The 23169-nt window shown below is 40.7% G+C and overlaps 1 protein-coding gene across 1 annotated transcript in view; it reads left to right on the top strand.

The window, feature by feature from the left end:
- The first annotated feature begins 12416 nt into the window (after nucleotides 1-12416).
- The window catches only part of FRAS1 (Fraser extracellular matrix complex subunit 1), a 470770-nt gene continuing 460017 nt past the window's right edge, over nucleotides 12417-23169 (top strand). The window contains 2 exon segments of the mRNA XM_010384575.2: nucleotides 12417-12527; nucleotides 19955-19986. Of these exon segments, the coding sequence (XP_010382877.2) occupies nucleotides 12452-12527; nucleotides 19955-19986 (108 nt within the window). The 5' untranslated portion in view covers nucleotides 12417-12451.

The following is a 23169-nucleotide window of genomic DNA, read 5'->3' as shown; positions in this document are numbered from 1 at the left end:
TCTTTGATTGCTTCTTTCCCTGTGTTTTCTCTGTGTCCTCCATTGAGAGCTCTTAGTAGACAGATAATGCATCTCCTGGATCTATCTTGCTTCTTTTTTATTGCTCTAAGTTTTGAAAATGTCCTTGGTTTTATCTAACTGATTGAAGTCGTCAGCTATTTCTTTCATTATTCAGAACTCCTATTAGGTTTTTCTTATTTTGGGAATTATATACTTATTTTCCAAAACACCTTTTATGTTTTTAGCTGCTCTTTTAAAAATAGCTGCCATTGCTTGCTTTATAAAAATACTGTTCTTTCAAATAACTTTGAAGATACTAATTCAATCTTTTCAAAAATTTCCTTCTGTTTCTTCCATGATTCTTTTTTCTACTTTGGGATCAGTTATATTGTTTGTTAATCTTTACATTTTAATTTAAACTGTGTTTTTTTATTACTGTGTTTTGATTATGATCGTCTATTCTTGTTTACAAAAGGACTAAGTTGACTATTACAGGTAGCTGATGCGTACTTCTTCAGTAACTGTAAACTGTAGTTGCTTCTTCCCTGAATAATGACGATATATATTTGGAGATGCCAGATATTGGCTAAAAAGTTCGATGGGTAAATGCACATAGGCTTCCTTCCAATCACATGGGCACTGGGAAGACAGGCTAGCTGGGGACTTCTGCAACTGCTCAAGTTAGACAGGCATTACTCTGGGTGAAGTGCTTTATGCCATTAAAATGTGAATTAATTTGTCTGTTAATTAGGATGTTTAAAAAAATTTTAACTGGTATAGATAGCCACCTATGGAATCCCTATATTTATATTGAAAATAAAAATAACAGGTTATTTTTGCTGATTATGTAAGGTAGTACCATATAAACAACTTTCCAGTTCAATTCAAAGCTTAAATTTTTGAATGTACTCTGACTATAAGAGGATTTAAAAGTACAGTTGTGGATGAAAACAATTATCTTTCTTTTTAAAAAAGAAATTAAAAAGAAGTATATGTTTAGTTGTACTTTTTTCCATGGAGGGGAGAGCACAGAAAAATCATGATGTTGGATATGTACCTAGATCTTGTAGGTACATATGTACATAAACTTTGTTCTGTCCTTAGCTATTTATGAAAATAATTTCACTTTTATACAAATTCCTCCCTTTTACTTATTGGAGTGAGCTTTCCTCTTTATAGCAAATCTTTCCCTGATTAGAATACCATATATGTAAATTAAGACAGTGCATATCTACACTTTATAAAAAGCTTTGGCCTTACTTCAATGCAAGTTAGGTTTTATATACCACTGCCACGTTTGATGCATGTTGATTCAAATTCATGCTTCTACGCTTTGGTGAGGAGAAGCTGAAAGGCAGATGCTGAAGAGGGATGCAGAAGCTGACATGAGGGAGCCAACTCAAGGAAACGGAAACATTTCTCCAGGCTTGGAGGCACTTTCACGTTCCATATACTTTTTGGTTCTAAACAAGATGTGAAGGGACACAGGGTCATGGCTCTTCACTGTCTGCTTTCGCACCTTCTTTTTGTCTTGTACCCACAGGGGAAATATTTCTCAACTCTATAACCTCCTAAAAATGACAGCAGGTTTAGGACTGCCTGTCTGCCAGGGGACTCCCAAGAGAACCTATGGCCAGTTTTCCCTGTCTTTTCAAAGTCTACAATCATTTTAAGATTGAATTACTCCAGGGGCACCAAAGTCGGACTTATTGCAACTTGGCTGTTACTAGATGTTCATAAAATAAGAGAGAAAAATAGCAAAATTAAAAGCTATTGGATTAGGGCAAGCAAACATATCAGACTCACGTTGACTGCAAAAGTAATGGCTCTGGTTCTGTCATCACTGCACATGTTAAAAACAGTAAAGATACTAAGAGGTACTCAGCCTTCTTGCATGGGTCCAAGTATGATATCATCTATCCTTGCTTCCTGCTTTTCATTCGTGACTAGAGAAATATTATCATCATCATCATCAACATTGCCATCAGTTTAGAACTATCTGAATAGACGTCTGAAATAGACCTCTGGGAGCATTTTCATCTCCAATTACAACAGGATGATTATTCATACTGTTAAAATTGACCTACACATAAAAATGCCTGACCCAGCTGAAAGTTCCTAATAATAATGCTTTATACTTGCATAGTGCTCTTAATGTTTCAAAAGATTTTCATATCCATTTTCCTAATTTGAGCCTCAACACAACCAGATTTGGTAAGTAGGTTCTAAATATCATCTCCCTTTTACAGATGAGGACTTAGAAGATTTATTAATGACTTACCTGAGGTCAGTCCACCAGGCTTAAGCTTAGACTGCATCCTAGGTGTTTCTTCTTGGGCTCAGCGAGATAACACAGTCTCTTTTTCCTAGATATGTGGAGGCCAAAATCTTTGGATTGCAGTAAACATAATCTCAAAACCTTGAGTTTACTTCTGAGAAGGTGGAATATGTTGTTCTTTGTCATTTCTGTTCTGAGTTCTCTATAAAACCTTGGTGATGAAGCATGGGAAGGCCCAGGACACATTAGAGGCTTAAGTTCACCAATGCTGATTCCTAGTTGTGTTGTTACATTAGAAAGAATACCTTGAAAACAAGTTGGCTTCTGGACCAAGCTTTTCACTCTACTCAGTTTTCCCTCATAGACAGTAGATTTGGTAATGAGTACCCCCACAACCTCTTTGTTTTCTTTATAGATACATGGTTAAAAATGGTTTTTAAGAATGATTATTGTGGTTGTTTCCCCAGTACCCATTATCTTCTCTTAGTAACCACCAATTTTCATTCAGTTATCCACATCTCCCCCAGGAAGCCAGGTGCTTTGGGGAGTCCCGATTTGCTATTTTGTTGTCCTGACATAATTACTAACAGCTTTCTCTGTTGCTCTCAAAAGTATCTTGTTTGGACAACAAATTAGTCACCTTAATTTGTGGGGAAGTTAACCCTACTCTTCACTGTAGTGTCCGGGCATGTGATATAATTCAAACCTCAAGCCTTAGCTAGTAGTGAAATCTCAAATTTGGTCAAATACGTTGATTCAGGGATGAACCTGGGAGTGAATGTGAACCAACAAAACAAAAAACAAACGTTTGCTGGGGGTTCACAAGAAAATAGTTTCCTTGCTTTTCTTCAACAGCTTTGGATGAACCCTTTGCAGAATGGACCAAAAAAAGAAAAAAAAAAAAAGAAAAAGCACATAATGCTGGGAATTGCTGCCAACAATTTTGCATCTAAAAGTGGGATCCAAGTGGAAGATGAAGCTGACACAGTGGCAGGCAGCATTTGTCAAGATAAGCTAGGTTATGCCGAAGTAACAGCTCCAAAATCCCTGTTGCTTAGCCAAACCGAGTTTATTTCTCACACTAGCTCTTCAGCAAGTGTTGCCAGAGGCCTTTCCACATAGCCTTTTGGGAACTTGGGCTGACTGAGGCTCCACCATCTTACCACGCCGCCATCATCGGTTTCTGGCTGCACTGAGGCAGAGGAAGGGAATGTTGCTGTAGAGCTTTGGGCCCAAAGTAACACCGAAAGTAATACTTTGCTATTGCCTAAGAAAGTGCTGTCTGGTGGAAATGTAATGCAAGCCAGAAATGTAATAATTTTGACTATATTATTATATTTATTGTTGATTGTTTTTGCTATTATCAAAAATTTTTTTGGGGGGATAGGGTCTTGCTCTGTTACCTAGGCTGGAGTGTGGTGGTGTAATTGTAGCACACCGCAGCTTCCAATTCCTGGGCTCAGGCCATCCTCCCACCTCAGCCTCCTGAGTAGCTGGAACTATAGGAAGACTGCTATACCTGGCTAATTTTCTAATTTTTTTCTGTAGAGTCAGGGTGTCACTATGTTGCCCAGGCTGGTCTCAAACTCCTGGGTTCAAGTGATCCTCCAAGTTCACTCCCAAAGTGCTGGGATTACAGGCATGAGCCACCGTGCCTGACTGTTATTACTAAATTTGAAGGTGGTTCTTGTTTGCTAAGATTTATTTGTTTATTTATTTATTTTAATGTCTAAGGGCATAATTTGCCTATAGTAAAATTTATCCTTTTTGTAAGTTGGTGAATTTTGACAAACACATTCAGTCATGTGACTACCATTACAATCAAGATTTAGAACAGTTTCATCACCCCTCAAAGTCACCTTGTGCACTACACTTTGTAGTTAACCAGGTACACCCATTCTCACCATCTGGCAACTGCTGATCTGTTTTCTGACCCTATGGTTTTGCCTTTCAAGAAGGTCACATAAATGGAATCATAGAATATGTCATTTTTTGTCTGATTTCTTTCATTTAGCATCATGCATTTGAGATTCATCCATGCTATGATATGTATCAATAGTTTGTTCCTCTTTTATTGCTAAACAGTCTTCTATTTATGAATGTACTAGAGTTTGTTCATTCATTTCCCAGTTGAGGGACATTTGGGTATTTTTCCAGTTTTTGATGAGTGTAATAAAGCCAGTATAAACAGTCATGCACAGGTTTTTGTGTAAACATAGGCTTTCATTTCTCTTGATTAACTACTTAAGAGTGGAATAGCTAAGCCATATGATAAGTTCATGCTTAATTTTATAAGAAACTGCCAAATAGTTATCCAAAGTGACTGTATCATTTTGCATTAATACCAGAAATATATGAGTGTTTCAGTTGCTCCACACCCTTGCCAGTGCTTGATAGTATCAGTATGTTTTTTTTGAACCATTGTCCTAGGTGTGTATGTACATATATTAGCCAGTTTTCTAGTAGCCATTTTTATTTTAAAAAGCAAAAATAAACAAGTGAATTTGGTTTTAATAATATATTTTACTAAGCATAAGACGAGCAAAATATTATTTCAACATGTAATTAATGTAAAAATTAATGAGATATGTTGTGTTCTCTTTTTGTATGTCATGTCTTTGAAATCTGGTGTGTATTTTATACTTGCAGCATATCTTGATTTGGACTAACCACCTTTCAGGAGTTCAGTAGCCGCATGTGGACAGTGCAGGTCTAGATTTAATCATGTGGCCCCACCTAATTGTGAGTAGGCTAGCAGAATGTAATATCCTATGTATTCCAGAAATGTTGGTGAGCACTGGTAATGTCTGTCACAAAGGCAGAATGAGAAGAAAGAAGGAATTCATGTCCTTTATGATTATTATTAAGTTATGAAATTGAACCAAATCTGAAAGTTTTCTAAGATAAGCCTTAGTTTCTAGTTATGACAGACAGTAAATGCCACATATATTAAGTCTGCTTGAATTGGCTTATTCTGTTCTTTGAAAATCGCTCTAATACAATTTTTCATTGCACAAGTAAGTATGTGCTCAATGTAGAAAAATGAAAAAATCCAGATAAGCTAAAAAGAGTTATTAAAAGTCACCTGGAATCTCAAAGATAATATCTGGTGTATATCATTTGAGATATGTGTATATAAAGTGTGTGAAAGTACAAGTGTATAAGTGAAAACAAGGGAACTGCTATAGACTGAATCGTGTCCCCCCAAATTCATGTGTTGAAGCCCTGACCCTCCATATGACTGAATTTGAAGACAGAGCTTCTAAAAGATAACTAAGTTTAAATTAGGTTATAACAGTGGAGCCCTACTTCAGTAAGACTCTAGCCTTACAAAAGGAGAGAGATTTCCCTCTCTCTTTCCCTCCATATCCTCTTTGCCATGTGGGGACCCAGTAAGACGGCAGCTGTCTACAAGCTAGGAAGCAAGCCCTCACCAGAAACTGAATTGGCCAGCACCTTGATCTTGGACTTCCCAGTCTCAAGAATGATGAGAAATAAATTTCTGTTGTTTAAGCCATTCAGTCGTTGGTATTTTGTTATGGTAGTTGGAGCTGACTAATAACAGGAACATTCTCTATATTGTTATTTTTATCACCTATTTTTTCACTCAACAGTTTAAAAACATCTTTCCATGTCAATAAATAGATTCCTAAGATATCATTTTAAATTACTGTATGTAATATTCAATTTTATGGAGGTCTTGCAATTTACTCAACACATTCTATTATAGGTTGTCCAGAATAATTTATTGTTTAAATTGGGGCAGGAGCAGAGGTGGTGTCTATTTTGGAATACCTTCTTATTTGAAGCAAAAGCAGAGTATTTGGAAATTCTGCCTTCTTTTGCACCTCTCATTTTTACTTCTGGGCTCCTCTCAGTTCTCTCAGTTGAATAGATAGGAATATACAGCTTACATGGTATCTGGGTGATTAGTAAAACAAAAAATTTATTTCTATAAAGTTTTTGCTAATTTTTTTCTCATTGCCTTGATTGTCTTGTATTTATTACCAGTAATAATTAGGTAAGTAGGTTATTCAAGGTGTTCTAGGTGCAACTAGAAGATAATTAGTGATACAGAGAATAACAAATAAAGTTTTAAAAATCTGCAAGTAAGGATGTCATCGTAAAGCGCAAGATGAATCAGGTCCAGTCTTGTAGGACATTTATTTGAAAACAAAAGCCATTGTAAAATGTACGGAGAGAAATTGATTGAATGTGCTGAGATTATCTATCTGTTTTTCCTTTATTGGCTGCTGTGACTGTTTGGAATTTTCAGTGACCTCCAATGCTTGGCTTTCTGCTATGTGGCTATGGTAGGCACAGGGGTGATATTAAAAATATTTAACAACTGGTGAGGCAGTGGCACCAACCAGTCAGAAAAGACCCTAGCCTGAGACAACAGCTTTCGCCAAACCAGTGTGTAAGGGCTGGGTAGCTGCCCTGAGTGGGAAAAATAAACAAACGCGCACATTTAAAAAATAGCAACAACAAAAATCCTTGGACCTTTTGTTTATTTTATTCCAGGAAAAAGTTTTAGGTATAAAGCCTTCTTTTTGGTTTTAATCTTTCATGCGCTTCCTGTGACACTGCTGAGGAAATGACAATTTCCTACAAAAATAAACAGTAAATAGCTACTCCCTTTCAGCAAGGGATTATCCAAATTCAGAGAGAGGGATTAATATCCTGAATATGTGAAGAACCCTTACAGTTCTACATAGAAACAAAAAACCCACTAAAAAAGAACCCACTATAAACAGGCCATTCACACACACACAAAGATGTAAAATAAGTATACAAAAGGTGTTTCAGCTCACATCTACTCATTAGAGCAGAGAAATGCAGATTTTAAAAATACCTGTATTTTACTTGGCTAACATCTGTTAAGTGGATAACTTGAGTCAGGGACTTTTTTCTTATTTAATTCAAACAAAATTCCTGTGAGGTGGGCACTATTATAATGTCCATTTTATAGACAGGGAATCCGAGGCTCAGAAAAGTTAAAATGCCTGAGGACACAGCTAATAAGTGGTGTGCAGAAAAGTGCTATTTTATCTTTTGCAATTTGCAGAGTAAATGATACATATCAAAATGATAAATAAACATGCTTTGACCCAGCAATTTCACCTACAAAAGTTTTTATTCATGCTTTGACACAGCAATTTCACATACAAAAGTTTATTCCAGCGAAATAAATTGGGTAAGTACATGAAGGGCTTTTATAAGGACATTTAGTGTTGTATTGTTTACGGTGGCAAAAAATTGGAAACAATCTAAACGTTCTTCAAAAGGGGATTGGCGAAATATATAAAGACATATCAATACAATGTTAACCAGAGCAGCTCTTAAAAATAATGATATAGATCAATATGATTTGGCTTGGAAACTTGTGGCTTGCCTACAGTATAGTATATTGTTCAGAGTGGGAGGTGGGTTATAAAATAGCATGTAAGTTATAATCCCATTTTTATAAAAGGAATTATCTTTAGTTAAGCAGGGGAAAATCTCTGAATGTATATGCTGCAGTTATCCTTGTGGAGGGGCTAGGTTATAACAGAGCCCATCAATTTATATTTCTGTATTATTTGAATATTCTTTTTTGTAATAACTATTTCAAGCACAAAAAAGGCAACAAATATTGTCACATGCTGGAATGCACAAAGCAGAACAAATGCACTACGAGTACAAGAACGCTCCCAGGGCAACTGAAAGAAGATCAGAGAAGGCACACACAGGAGAAAGATGTGCTAGAAGACTCAACACACAGAGTAGGGTTATGCAGAAGAAAGGCAGTGAGAAGCAGAGGAAAGGGAGATGGGAGGGAGAAAGGGTAAAAAGAGCGAAGCGGATGAGCAGGAAAGCAGAGTAAAGGCAGACTGCTGAAACTGTAGAGGAGTTGTAACAAAGGTCAGCAGAGCCCTGGTGGCGTCAGGGAAGGTACAGCTGGGACTTTGCTAAGGACAGTTAAGATAGTTAACTGTAGGTATATCTATATATATAACTAAGGACAGTTAAGATAGATAAGAGCATGGGCGCTAGGGTAAAGCAGTACAGTTAGTGCTTTCTAAATATGTATGTGTTCCCCTATGTGTTCCATCTTCCCTTGTAAGTAGGTAGGGGTCACAAGACTCATTCTTGTCATTGGACTGTGAGAGGAAGGGCTGAGGCCCTTAAAGCTTGCAATGCCTCTTTCATTACCCCATGCAGAAGCCATGGGTGTCACATGTTTCATGATGGCCTGACTAGAAGGAGTCACCAATTTCCAGGGGCCAAGATGTGATCAAGAAATAACCTTTTGTTGTGTTAAGATACTGTGATTTGGGAGTTTGCCTGTTATGGGAGCTAGAATTTCTTGCTCTAATATGCGTTGTCATGTACTAGCTGTCTGACTTTGGACAGATTACTTAACTCTCTGAACATCTGTTATTTCATCTGTCAATGGAAATAATAATAGCACCTATTCCACATGGTTATTGGAGGATTACATGGGAAAGTGTACAGTGTTAGGCACAAAATATTCAATATGTGTTATCATTGTTGTTATTATCATTTATAGCAGGAGTTGATAAATAAATTCCCCAAAACGGGCAGCAACAAGGACAGGGAATTGTGAAGAGATGAGAGCAGGGCTGATTCAAGGAGATATTGTGGGACATATTAACAAAAGGTGTGGAATCTGGACTTGTAACTAAAGAGGACTGAAGATATAGACCCAAATATCTCTGGCTAGAGAATTGCGAACTTCCTAAGAGGAAGCATGAAGCTGTCATATGTGGAGGTTAACTTATAGAGATAAGCTAGTTATGATTAGGTGTATCTCCATAAACATGTTCACTAAATTTTCATCATGATGAAATATGTTACATTCATATAATGTCTTTTTCCAACATTTCAGTTGAAGTGGCCATAGAAGGTGTTAGATGTGCCTAATATTACAGAAATATTGGTTGACCCTTTGGTCTTCCAAGTGATCTTAGGGCAAGGAATCAGGCTGCCTTCTCCCTTGACTAATTAGGGCAGAGGGAGGACTATATGAGTGGGCCAGCGTGTGCCCCTGTGGTGGATTGGTGGTCAAGGGGGGATATTATATATATAAATCCAATAAATACAGCATATGATGAATTCAGGGTAACTTGGTAGTGCTATTCTCCCTTTATTTATTGCTTTTCCTTTTTGAAAAGTAGCATATTTGGATTTAGCAAGTATAACAGATGTCTTATTGAGAGCTGTGCCATAATTGTATGGTTATTTTGAGTGCAGTGACTATTTACAGGAGTAATCATGGTGGATCATGGCCTCCAATTCCCAAGCTCAAGTGATCCTCCTGCCTCAGCCTCTGGAGTAGCTGAGACTACAGGTGCACCCCACTGCGCCCAGCTTGATTTTTAAAATAAAATCAAATTGTTGATTTTTGAGAGAACAAACGGTTTAAGTTACTCCCATTCAGTAGCGGCTGCAAAATTAGGAGGGGGTTTAAGGGTGACAATCTGGTTGTCAGAGTGTGTTGGAAGCTGAGTTTGAATTTGCACACCACTTTACATGGAATGAGAAGATGTCCTCCACTCCCGCCCCACCTTTATTTTTGAGACAGAGTCTTGCTGTGTCACCCAGGCTGGAGTGCAGTGGTGAGATCTCCACTCACTGCAACCTCTGCCTCCCAGGTTCAAGTGATTCTTCTGCCTCAGCCTCCAGAGTAGCTGGGATTAAAGGCATGTGCCACCACACCTGGCTAATTTTTGTATTTTTAGTAGAAATGGGGTTTCACCATATTGGCCAGGCTGGTCTCGAACCCCTGACCTCAAGCGATCTGCCTGCCTCAGCCTCCAAAAGTGCTGGGATTACAGGTGTCAGCCACCTCACAGGCCCCACTTTCTAAATAAAAAGGGAGGGGTCTTTTTTTGGGAGGAGGTTAAGGCCCGCAGCTCGCCTTTATATGGCCGCTGCTCTTAGGGACTTAATATTTTGCTCAATCCATTCTTTCAACAAATGTTTAAAAAGCACCTACTATGTGCTTCAGATATTACACAAAGATAATACAACTTCTGTCCCTAGAAAGACCACAGCCCAACAGAGAGACTGATGGCGAATTGTGCAAACCCTGGGTCCTTCAAATACTTAAGATTCAGAGCCTCGTTGTCAGAGGTTCTCCTTTGTTCTGGCTGAATAGTAACACTGGCAGGGACCTGCCAGTTTCAACTTATTCCAGTTATTTCCAAAAATGAATTGTTTCAAGTGGCGTCAGTGCACCTTGGAACGTGGGCCCGCGTTATGGTGCTCGTGAAGACTGGAAACAAGTGGGACCCCCGCCAGCACCGCTCATGGAACTGCTTCTGCAAACTCCCCTCCAACACTTTCGCCCATCCCGACTCAACTGAGGGACCCGAGACGTTTCTTCTTTGGGCCAATCAGAACCCAGTCAGCATCTCTCTGATGCAACCGTTCCCTTATAAAACGATTAAACGTGGACCAGCTATTTTTATTCGGTCCTATAAAAATAGCTGCCGTCAGTCAGTCCTGGCGGCGAATCAAGGCCTCTGCTCTTCAAGTGCGTGCCCCAGTCGGCCGTGTCCTGATGTTACTTTCCCAGCCATTGGCATTTGGGGGCGCAGCTGGACCCACAGCTCCCAGACCACGTTGTGTTCCACTGACAGAGTCTCTTAGGGAAGGTAAAGGTGCATTTGCCCCTAGGCTCCGCCTAGGACACACACGCCAAGATCTTCCCGGGCTGCTGGTAAAAGCCAGGATGCGACAGCCTGAGGGTCCCAGAGCGAGGAAAAAGGATCACTCAGGTCCGCCAGACGCACTTAGTCCAGCAGGAGTGGCGTGTTGTGGGGGTGGGAGGTAGCCCCAGGGCCTTTGATGTGGGCACACGCTCCCCCAGCCCCCGGAATCGGTTCCTCCCCTAACGAGGGGTGTGGACACGGTTCATCTGCCCTCCGCTGTGTCTGAGCAAGAACTGTGCCACCTACCTCCACCCCCTCCGCCCCCGGTGTGACCACTTTTGATCCCTCCCCAGACAAAGCCAATCTGAACTCCAGCAGAATGAATAAAGGGATCAGGTTGCTCTCTCGGCCTCCCCTCACCCCCTCCTCGCTTCTCTCTTTCCCCACGTGACTCTCTGGAATCTTTGCCAAAGCTCCCAGTCTCTGGGTCCATTTTCACACCGAGCAAAGCAGAGAGGAAGGAGTCAAGGAAGGCTAGAGGAAGGCTGAACGTGTGTCCTTTAAACGCGGGGTCCAGACCCGGCGTATTTTGGGCGTTTCCAGGCTTTCTCGCCCGAGTGGCCTTGAGTTTGGGGGTCTTCTCCAGCCTCGCTGGCTTTTTCCTCCGTGCAATTAAAATTATGGCTCTTCCTCCACTCCCGTAATCACTGCGCCTCTACCCTGCAGACCAGCTCCGGGATGTTCGGCGCGGAGGTGGGTGTTGGTGTGCAGCAAGCCGCGCCCCCGCAGCCCTCCTCACCCAGGCGAGGGGCGGGGAAGAGAAAGTAGCAGCAGCGCCCCCCAGTCTTTCCTCGGAAGCTTCCGAACAGTCTGCTGCAGGGAGCGCAGCCCAAGGCGGTGCGGTGCGGCTGCAGCGCGGGCGAGTCCCGGGAGCTGCCCGCAGCGCTGCACAAAGTTTCCAGCGAGCGTCTGCCGAGCCGGGTGGCCAGATCAAGGAGTGGGTGTGGGTGGGTCTTTCGGGGCTCCCGGCGACCCGCAGTGCCGACGCAGCGCCTACGTATGGTGCCAAGCGAACTTTAAAAAGCTGCTTCGGACAAACCAGAGCCAGGATTTCTACTGTCGGGGACCCGGGAGCACAAGGGTCTAGCCCGAGGGAAATGCTGGAAGATCCCATCAGCCGGTGACCAGCAACTTTTTGGCGAGACTTTGACGCGGAGAATTGTGCTCTGCCTCCTCTTATTCTCCCAAAGCTCACGTTGCCGTCCTGCCTTGCGGGGTAGCTCGGCGCGCTCTCCGCCTGAGCAGCGAGTGAGCTGAAACCCCCGCCCGCTCCGGAGCCTCCGGGCTGATGAGTGTCGCTCTCGGCCCGTCTATCTCTTTTTCCGGGAGGTAACGGCCCGCGGTCCCCCACCCTCAGTGCGCCCAGGTTCCAGGCGCCGGAGCCAGCGTTTTGACCGAGCCGCTTCTTGGATGCTGAAGGCTGGGCTCCTCCATCGTGGGTGCCGACGCGGCGATGGGTGTCCTCAAAGTGTGCCTCGGGCTGGCCCTAGCGTTGGCAGAATTTGCAGTATTGCCTCATCATTCCGAAGGTGAGAGAGCGGTGCCGCGTGTGTGTGTGTGTGCGCGCGCGCGTGTGTGTGTATGTGTGAGTGATAGTGCAGTTTAAAAAGCTCAGCAGGTTTTATGGTATTGTGGTTCGGGTGGAAGTTTTTCTGGGGAGGGTGGGGTGGAAGTGAAACTGGAGTAGGCTTTTTCTGATAAGATTCCTACTCCTGATTGTTTTGTATTCGGATTACACCCCCGAGACGGCCTCCCTCTCTGCCCTAAGTGCTTTTGGGTGGGTGGGTGGCCGATGCAGGTGACATCTCTAAAACTGATCCTTTTTCTTTCCACCACCTACCTTTCCCCGAAGGGAAAGCAACTGCATGGAGCACAAGTGAGGAATGAAAAATTGCTCTTACCTGTTTAAAAATACTTCTGTTCCTAAGAAACGTACAATCTTTCATCTTAAAGCCCCATCGCTTTCCCGCCCTACTTACCTCAGTTAGTCTCCGCCTAAAGTCCAGTAAGGATTTTATAACTAACTGGTTGAAGCGTGTTCTGGACGTGGGCAGTTCAGTTGCACTGAAAGAAATCTCTCCAGTACGGAGAAGCACGAACCTGGCTGCTTCCCAGAACAAAAGTGGTTAATAAGAGTTTAGGTTCATTCTTTTACTTCACCCTCCGCCTCCTGGTTTTCCTCTGAGACTCCAAGCTACGTGTAAAACCCTGGAGCCGCAGGAGAGAAACGGAAGCCGTGAGAGTAGTTGTCGCCATGATATCAAAAGCAATCCGGGCTCAGCCAAATAAATGAGTCAATAAGTAAATTAAGAGTTTGGGGTCATGGGATGCCGGGCCTTGGGACGCGAGGCGCTCTGATCTCCCACCTGCCCCGAGGAACCGGGGAAGTAGCCACGCCAGTGCTTAGGGAGGGGGAAGGGAGCCGGCGGGCTGGGAGGAAGACGGCTTAATCTACAGCGCCTGGCTCTCGGCTTCCGCTCCCGGCTCCATTCATTATTCATCCAGCTGCGGGAAGAAGAGTTTACCTGCCCAGCCCCAAATCAGAGCCGCGGCTGGGCGGCGGCGGGCGCGGGGCGGGCCGCCCTCTCCGCCCTCTCCGCCCTGGTGCCTGGGAAGGTGCGCGGGGCGGCTCCCGGGGGTCGAGCTCCAGCGCAGGACTGGGGGCTGCGGGAGGCCCGAGGAGGACAAAGCTCTGCCTCGGGTCGACCTCCAGTCACTGGAGCAGCTGCCTTTTCTTTGCTGGCTTCCCAAGAGAAAGTAGGGGGCCTTGGGAATCCACGCACAGCAGTGGAGGACTCTCCCCTGGGTCCAGGTGCTGCCTTCTGCACTCTTCCGGGATGTGTGTCAAATGTGTATAATCTCCGGGAAAGGCACATCTGGGGCCTGCGTAGCCTTCTCCCAACAGTGCAAGTCCTGTAGAAATATGACTTCATTGTATATGTGCGTGTGGGCGCGTACTTTGGAGGGGGGGGGAAGCTTGTAGGGCTTGATTATAATAGTAAACCAGATGAGAGAGTCACCCCAGGCCACCCAAACCTGAACTTGGTATTTAGAAAACTTAATTTCATTTGGTGGCAGTTTTTTTGTTTTTGTTTGTTTTTTTGTTTTTTTTTTTAAATTTAGAATCCTGTCCCAGCAACTCAGAAAACGTGCTATCACTCCCGGATAGCTCACCAGGGGGCAGCTGGAATGGTGCAGCTTCTCAGAACCAAAACTCTGGAATCAACAAAAGGCATTATTATTAAGAGCCTACAGGGTGCGCTCTTTGGAAGATTGTTTGATCCAGTGGGCCAAGTTTAAGAAGTGCCGAATCTTTTGACTGGGAGGTGGGGATGGCGGGGATGCAAAGCACAGAAAGCCGGGGGCGGGGGTGGGGAGGAGGGGTGGACGGGAGGGAGAGGCAGGGAGCGGATATTACTCCAAAGAGTCTTTGGAAACTTTGCTTCTTATTGTTTTACCTTACTGTCAGAGCATTCTATAGCCATTTCACAATTGGATTGATAAATTGATAGATGTCTGAGAGCTTCCACCCACATCATAATAGTGCTTATCTTATAATGAATGAATGAATGAATGAATGAATAAATGAACATAGCCATTCATTGAGCAAGTATTGTTTGCCTGGCACTTTGCTAAGCACTTTACATACTTTATCTCATTTAATTAGTTTAATTAAGTAATATCACTCCCACAGACAGAAAACCATTTGTCATCTGATGAGACCTCTGGTTTGTTCCTCTCAAGGTTTTCTTTTTCTTTAAAAAATAAGAGCATTGATATCAAGGTTGGAAACCTCAAGGATCTTGGAAATCTCCTCAAGTTTTTATTATCAGCCTAGAGAATAATTTTTAAAAATGGAAGAGATATTCACATGTATACTTCTTTGGATGGGATGTACCTTGTGACACCTTTGCTGACCAGCTTATGGTAGAATTTGTCGTTTTCTTCTCAGTGCACAGAGAAAATAATTGTGGTTGGTATGGGTTTGGTCTTCCTCTCTTAGCTGTGTGCTTATTGAGGGGTTAGGATGGCTCCTATTAATTCTTATATCTTCAGTTCAGCTCCTAGTACACAGTAAGTGCTCAAAAAATTGGTCAGATGAACAATATTGCCAGATTATATTCTTTTGAATTAAGCTTAACTGGTGGACTGGCCTCTGATTAGCTCTTGAAATGAACTGCCTAACTTCTTTGCTCTATAGTTCTGTTATTTACTAAATGAAGTCAATTAGGTGATAGTTCTAATACTTTGGCTAACCGTCAAACATAGAAGAAAAAGAGATCAGTATTTGCTGCCTTATTTGTGGTCAATTGCAATTTTCTGGTTCTAAATTTTATTATTTTTATTTTTTGAGACAGAGTCTTGCTCTATCACCCAGGCTAGAGTGCAATGGTGCCATTTCAGCTCACCGTTGCCTCTGCACCCTGGCCTCAAGCGATTCTCATGTCTCAGCCTCCTGAGTAGCTGAGATTACAGGTGTGTGCCACCATGCCTGGCTAATTTTCGTATTTTTAGTAGAGACAGAGTTTCACCATGTTGGCCAGGCTGGTCTTGAACTCCTGACCTCAAGTGACCTGCCTTAGCCTTCCAAAATGCTAGGATTACAGGCATGAGCCACTGTGCCTTGCCTCTAAATTTATTTTAATTATCAAAAGAAAAATAATTGTTTACAAGCAAATTATTGGCAGTGTTATTTTATACGGCCTTATATTGCTAAACTGATAAAGTATTAATGCTATGATTTGAGAACTTAATAAAATCAAGAAGTCACAAAGAAGCTTCTAACATGGCTGCTTTCTGAATCGAAGAAACTACCATGGCTTTTTCTGGAGAAATATCTTGAGTTCTGTTGACATATGGAAGTCCTGTGAAGTTACACTAGATAAGACAGTTGCCTTTGGATAGAGAAAGATCATTGAATTGGAGGTTAAGAGAATTGAGCTTTAGTTACTCTCCATGTGATTTTAGCTATTTCCACAAACCCTGAATCCCAGGTTTTTCCTATAAATGCCATTTAACAGGTTACACTGAAGAGGATCATTTGATAGACAATATGTTTTATTTACGGGTAAGTTAAGGTAGTTGGTTCCACTCTGGGCTGGAGAGTTGTTTCGCTGAGAGACTCTATGTTTGAAACTCAATGTTAGGGAAGAGAAGACTTTGACTGGAAAAAAGTAATCTAATTCTTTCATTCTGCAAGACTTTATTGAGAGGTTATGTGTCAGGTTATGTCTGGTAGGTGGGTACAGACATCAAAACCAAAGCCAAACCCCCCTGCGCTCAAGGAGTTTGCATATCTAGAAATCGTTAATGTCATTTGGTCCCTGGTGGGTTTCTCAGTACAGAAATGTTAGATGATGGTTGTAACTTTGCATGCTTTGGCTTTTGTAATTACCTGGCAATGGAAATAAAGGGGGGTTGTTGTGGACTCTTATTTTCATCAGTTGTATTTGCATTGCCCTCTGAAGATTGGATTCTGGGCATTACTCTCCTCATATACATCCTTTAGTAAGGACTCAGCCATCCGTATTCACTGTTATTGACTTGGGTGGCAATATCACCCAACTGTCCTCACACAGATCGTCATAAAATATTCTTTAACGCATGGCTCAGAGCAGGAGAGGGGACTACCACATGTCAACGTCGGAGCCTCATGCCAAATCTTACCGTAGTTCCAAAACAGTTGGCCCGCTTTCATTTTAACTACTCTATTAATTGATCTAAATCCTAGTTGACAATAATCAGGACATGAGCTGTCCTGTCAGTTCAGAAAATGATTCTATTTTAAGTACTCCACAGTGCACACAGCCATATGCTGAATTATAACACAACATAAAGCCTGAACATTTAAATGCCAGCTTGTGGCTGCTTGTTCCTAATGAGTCATGTTTTTGTGGTACCATGCTCTTCAAATCTTTTCGTATCTTAATGGTTGTATCTGCCCCTATTTCTTTGAACTAATGGGTCTGACATTTTGTGGTGCTTGGATTTAACTTCTCTAATTTACTCAGTTTACCAATGGTTTCAGGATATATGCAAATTATATCTCAAAATTTCTCCAAAAACATTAGATTTTATACAGTCATCTCATAAAGGAGTACATTACAATGTGCAAAAGGGATTAAAAACAGACATTTACTTGTTTAACTTTTATGCAGTAACATTTTGTCTATGTGACCCGCAAGAAATGAGCCAGCCACACAGGAAAAGAGCAGCTCGGGTCTCAGCATCTGGGCTTCCTTCTTGACATTATAAAATTACTTCAACCTGCAAAACTTTATGCACTTTCTCACAGGTTGTGAGGTGTTAGAACTTAGATTACCTGGCATCTCAGCTGCCTTCTGTGCCCTGAAACTGGCATTGTTCATAGTTAGAGAACTCTCCTCCTGTTGCCTCTGGTTTTTCCTCAGTTTTCCTTTGAGGGAGGCTCATATCTCCTTCTAAATCAGCACCACCTCACAGAATTCACCTTGAGCTGGAATTTTCTTTAAAGTTCAACTAAAGCCATAAATATAAACATCAGATAGACCTGCAATTATTCTTGTACTCCTTAAGAAAAAAAAAGAGTGGAGAGAGTAATTTTGTTTTCCATATTATGTGAGCGGATGGATTAGTGAAAAGACCTCCACTCTGGCTCTTAACCAGAGGCTACGCCCAGTACCCATGTCAACAAACCCCTCAACTTCATCTGCTGGTGGGTGTGTGAGAGAAATATGCTTGCTTTGGATGCTGCATCTGGTATTGGGTAATGATAAATGTTTGATAGGACTGGGCATCACACTAGAATGCTTATTTTCTCAAGAGAGTAGAAATGAGATTTTGGAAGCGGTGTTAATGGAGGCTCATTCATGCAGCTGCCTTCTGGGTAGAACTGTTCTGTTTTAGGAAAGCTCGCAGAGGGCAAAGCTTATTTCTTCTGGAATTGTACAATACAGAGCAACCCAAATTGAATTAATTCCTTTTCCTAATGATATAATTTTTCAGCAATTATGCACCATGCTGACTTGAGTCTCCAGCAGATGCGTGGTTTGCCCGGGTATAGATGTGGTGCCACACTCAGTGCTACTTTATTTTTTTCATACTGCAATGAATTTATCATGGCTATCTAAACTTCCAAAAATGGGTTTTGATATGGGTACTTGGATACTTCTTAAGGTGCTTGATTTCCTTTGGAGCTTTGAAAAGAAATTGACTTTGGAAGGTAATGCCGTGGAGAGCAATAAAATTATTTGAGGATAGTCTTATTTTAAAGATTAAATTTTGTTTGTGTTTTTTCTAAAAGTTTTTTGTTTGTGTTTTTTCTAAAGGTTAAGTTTTGCTTGTTTATTCTAAAGTTTAAATTTTGTTAAATTGTACCTAAGTGATGATCTTTATTCTAAATTTTCTAAACAACAGAAATAATTAAATAAGTCCATATAAGTAATTTAGAAAGTGACTTGTGTTTATATATATTTATTCGAGATATATAGGATTATTTTATGTACACACATCACACACATACATATACATACACACACATGTATATACATATATTTCCTTTCTTATGACATAACATAGACGGAACTACTATGTCTTTGAAACAAGATTTCTTAAGGAAAAATTAGTCAATTAAGAAGAATTTTCCTTCAAGGTTTTATCTCAAGTTATTCTTATTAGAATGTCAGAGATATAAAAATTATTTCAATAAATTTACCCACAGAGATCTTTGATTCAAACCTAAGTGTAAATAGTCATCTCAGTTTTCTTAAAGATTGTTCTTAGTTCCATTATTGGAGGAGAAGGTAGACCATTTCTTTCCTAAGAAGTTAATATTTTTGGGACTTCATAAATGACCCATTAGAGGTAAGCACTGTGGTAAAATAATGTCCTTGTATCTTTAGAAACCAACTGTGAAGCACTGTTAAGATATGCTTCACCTTGGTGTGTATATACTGTTCAAATCTGTTTTGCAGACTCAGTTTCTGAGAGAGTAGGTGATAGCACACTGCCCATCTCTTTCTAAGTTAATTCAAGACCTGTTGTGCAGCTCAAAAATTGGTTGGGAATATGTGTATATTTTTTTAAATTAAGATTTCAGTTTTATAGTATGTGTATGTATACTACAAATACTACATATACTATTTATACTATATATGATATATATAGTATATAGTGGGTATATATCTATATATGTGTGTATATGCTATATATAGTATATAGTGGGTACATATGTATATGTATATGTATATTTGTGTATATACTATATGTAATAGTATATATGTAACAGTATATATAGTGTATATATTCTCTCTATATATGTAGTACACACACACACACATATATAATATAGTGGGATAGACTTCATCATCCTTAGAAAGGAAGTACACAAGAATAAATTCACAAATGGAGGATGTAGGCACGAAGTGCTAGGAGCTCAGAGGAACATAATCTGGTGGGCAGGAGAAGTTTCACAAAGGAGATGGGATCAAGTTTAAAGGGCTTGACTAGACAAAGTACATCTCTTGTAGGAAATGAAAATGAGCAAAGGCATTGAGACATGTAAATATATTACAGGATTCTAAGTTGGCCTCTTGGGTTGAACTGGAGACTTAGTGTAAGCAAACAGTGGCAGGGAAGCCTGAATAAGGAAATGGGATTGGATTATGGAGGCTTTGCTGACTTATCACCAAGAAAAATATTTACTGTATTTATAGCATGCCGTTATAAATACATTTATCTTAAAATTCAAGTCATAAGTTTTAATGATGCTTTTCCTCATGTGTGTCCAAGGAATGTTGTTTTGGTGTATGGGGTTATTTCCCCAGGGGAAGAATGCTCAAGCTTTTAAGATTTTGGAAGAAGCACATTTTACTGATTTTGATGCATGTAGATGCAGTTTTAGCAGCAAGCTTGCTGGGGCAGTGCCTACTGGTTTATTATGCATCCCTTTTAATTCTTGTTTTGTTTTTCTCCACAGGTGCTTGTGTCTATCAGGGTTCCTTGTTGGCGGTAGGTCATTCTTTACATATTTGGTTTCTTTCATTTGAATGTAAAATGCTTGATTGAAGTTCCTGAGTGAGTGAGTTGACCCTATCATTGTAGAATATGTTTATTTTTCTTCACAGTTTGAGGATTAGCCCTCATTCGGGCACAATGATGCTCAATTATTTAATACCTTTTCCAGAGTGAATTAGTTCCATTCGGATACTCAGGTATTGGAAGAGAAATCCAAACACTCAACACACAATTAGCATTCTGTGGCCGTTCTTTGTGTTCTTTTAATCAGAGAGAAAATTAGATCCCATCCTTTTGTCAGATACAAACTGAAACACAATTTGTTTATCTTCTGGTTGCATTTGCTTCCCACTTTGAACCCTTCTCCAAAAAAATATGATATTTAAATTAAGTAGAATAGGAAGGATTTCTGTTGTTATATTGAATTATAAACTTAAGTTTTGGTGAACAGCAAATAAATTAACATTTATTTCTGAACTCTTGACATATAGGGTAAAATTGATTTTGAATTTAATGTCAGAATGACTTGGGGGGAAAAGTTGATGTAAGTCTCATGCATTTCTTTTCATTACTAATGCACTATGGTGCATAACAATGTGTTAAAGCCTTATTGAAAAGACTGTCTACACTCCATCAATTCTAATAAATGGTGTGACAAATCATTGTTCACCACATTTTTATTTTGGTTTAATAAATGCTATAATAAAACTGAACTGAGATGGTTGGAAAGAGTTTGCTCATTTACATCACAACATGCTATTGACATGTGTGATATTAATAAGTCATCTTAGATTATCCTTGTGGTATTGAAATAGATGAGGAATATCTGAAGTATCTAAGAGTATAGATAATTGTAGATATTCACAGTAATATTCTTGAATCTGCACTTTATATACTGTAATTACTGCTTGAGAGGTTTATATTTTTTCTTTATATTTTTCTATTAAAAATTAGGAAAAAGCCATTTTTATTCTATTTGTCATTCCATATTCTGCCCTGTTTATTCTTTAATATGTTTTAGGAATCATTTGCTCTAAAATATGTTATCACTTTTGGGGAGCTATAGTAGATATTTAGACAAGTCAGTTATCCATGCTAATAAAAGAGAGTTATTTACTGTGTAGACTACTTCGTAACTTTTCCATATATTTTCATAAGTATTCATATGTCTGATAATAGACCAATGAAATAGGCAGGCCGTGTATTATTTCATACTCTTCCCCCTCTTCATGGAAAGGATGAGAGAGAGATGAAGAGATTTGCTAGAGGTAATTGACCATTAAGGGTGGACCAGAACAAGACATCCTGTCTTCTTCTGTTGTTCTACCTATATGTGAAAAAAAGTGGCTAGACCATCTTCTATATTTAACTTTGCTATGTGTTATTGTACATTCGAATATGAAAGGATCAAGTAATTGGAGAGGTCAGTTTGATCAAGTTAAAAGGAGAAAGAACCCAACCAACTTGAATTTATTAGATGACCTTGCTTCCCTCTGTACCATGCCCTAGCTCATCCCAGGGCTCATGGCTGCTCAAGGTTAGTGGGCTACACCCTCCCACACCAGCAGACTCCTCATTCCTCCAGGTGACTTCTTTGCTTACCAAGGCTCTGCTACATTTGTTTCTTTTTCTTTATTTCTTTTATTATCATTATTATTTTTGTGTGTGAGACAGGGTCTCATTCTGTCACCCCGGCTGGAGTGCAGGGATCTTGGCTCACTGCAACCTCTGCCTCTAGGGTTCAAGTGATTCTCCTGCCTCAGCCTCCCAATTAGATGGGACTACAGATGCACACCACCACACCCAGCCAATTTTTTTTTTTTTTTTTTTTGTATTTTTAGTAGAGACGGAGTTTTGGCATGTTGGCCAGGCTGGTCTTGAACTCCTGATCTCAAAGTGCTGGGATTACAGGCATAAGCCACTGAGCCTGGCCTGCTACATTTATTTCTGAACCTCTTCAAGCCTGAGATACTTATTATTGTAGTTACGCAATTCAGTCTGAGAGACAATGTATTTATTACAATAATAAAATTATTAAACAAATATTTATTGAGTGACAATTACAGACCTGCTATTCTTTTTTTTTTTTTTTTTTTTTTTTTTGAGACGGAGTCTCGCTCTGTCGCCCAGGCTGGAGTGCAGTGGCCGGATCTCAGCTCACTGCAAGCTCCGCCTCCCGGGTTTACGCCATTCTCCTGCCTCAGCCTCCGAGTAGCTGGGACTACAGGCGCCCGCCACCGCGCCCGGCTAGTTTTTTTATATTTTTTTAGTAGAGACGGGGTTTCACCGGGTTAGCCAGGATGGTCTCGATCTCCTGACCTTGTGATCCGCCCGTCTCGGCCTCCCAGAGTGCTGGGATTACAGGCTTGAGCCACCGCGCCCGGCCCAGACCTGCTATTCTATGCACTGGAATGCATCTGTGAACAAACAGATGAAAATTCTTGCCCTCATAGAGCTTGAATTCTAGTAAGTAAAATATATAGAATGTCAGATAGATGGGCTATGGGGAAAAACATTGTGGAGGTGGAAGGGATAGAAAAGGCTCAATAGGGGATTGAAGGTGGCTACTTTAGATAGGGTGATAGGGAAGGCTTCACTGAGAAGGTGACATTTGAACAAAGACATACTGAAAGAGGTAATTATAAGAACTAGCCTGGTGGATATCCAAGGGGAGAGAATTCCAGAGATAGGGAGCAGAAATGTGAAGTCGGAAGCAAGAGCTCCTATGGGCATTTGAGGCAGTGCATGGAGGATGGCAAGAGATAGGTCAGCGAGGAGGGCAGAGGTCAGAGCATGCTGAGCCTTGTGCAGACTTTAGCTTGTCCTTTCAGGAAGGTGGGTGAGCCATTGAAGGTGCCAGAGAGGAGGAATGGCAACACTGGACTTATCTACTGAAACTGCTGAAATGAGAATGTGAAAAGTAGTGTGCTTGTTTCTAGGGAAACTATATTAAATACTTTCAAAAGGCTCCATCGAGGTGAGTCACTAAAAAATTGCTGTCAAATTAAGTGTAGGAAAAACAGCTCTAAAAGATTGAGAAAATATTTCAAAACCTAGAGAGATTCTGCATTCTGGTTTATTTGTAACCGCTTTAAGTTCTCTTTCCATTTTAAGGATGATGAAACTGGAAAAGGTAGATGACGCATCCTGGACTTGGTTTATTATCTACATCATTCA

This window comes from Rhinopithecus roxellana, chromosome 2 (genome assembly GCF_007565055.1).
Source record: "Rhinopithecus roxellana isolate Shanxi Qingling chromosome 2, ASM756505v1, whole genome shotgun sequence".
NCBI lineage: Eukaryota > Metazoa > Chordata > Mammalia > Primates > Cercopithecidae > Rhinopithecus > Rhinopithecus roxellana.
Note: the sequence above shows the minus strand (reverse complement) of the source record. Positions and strands in the feature narration are given on the sequence as shown.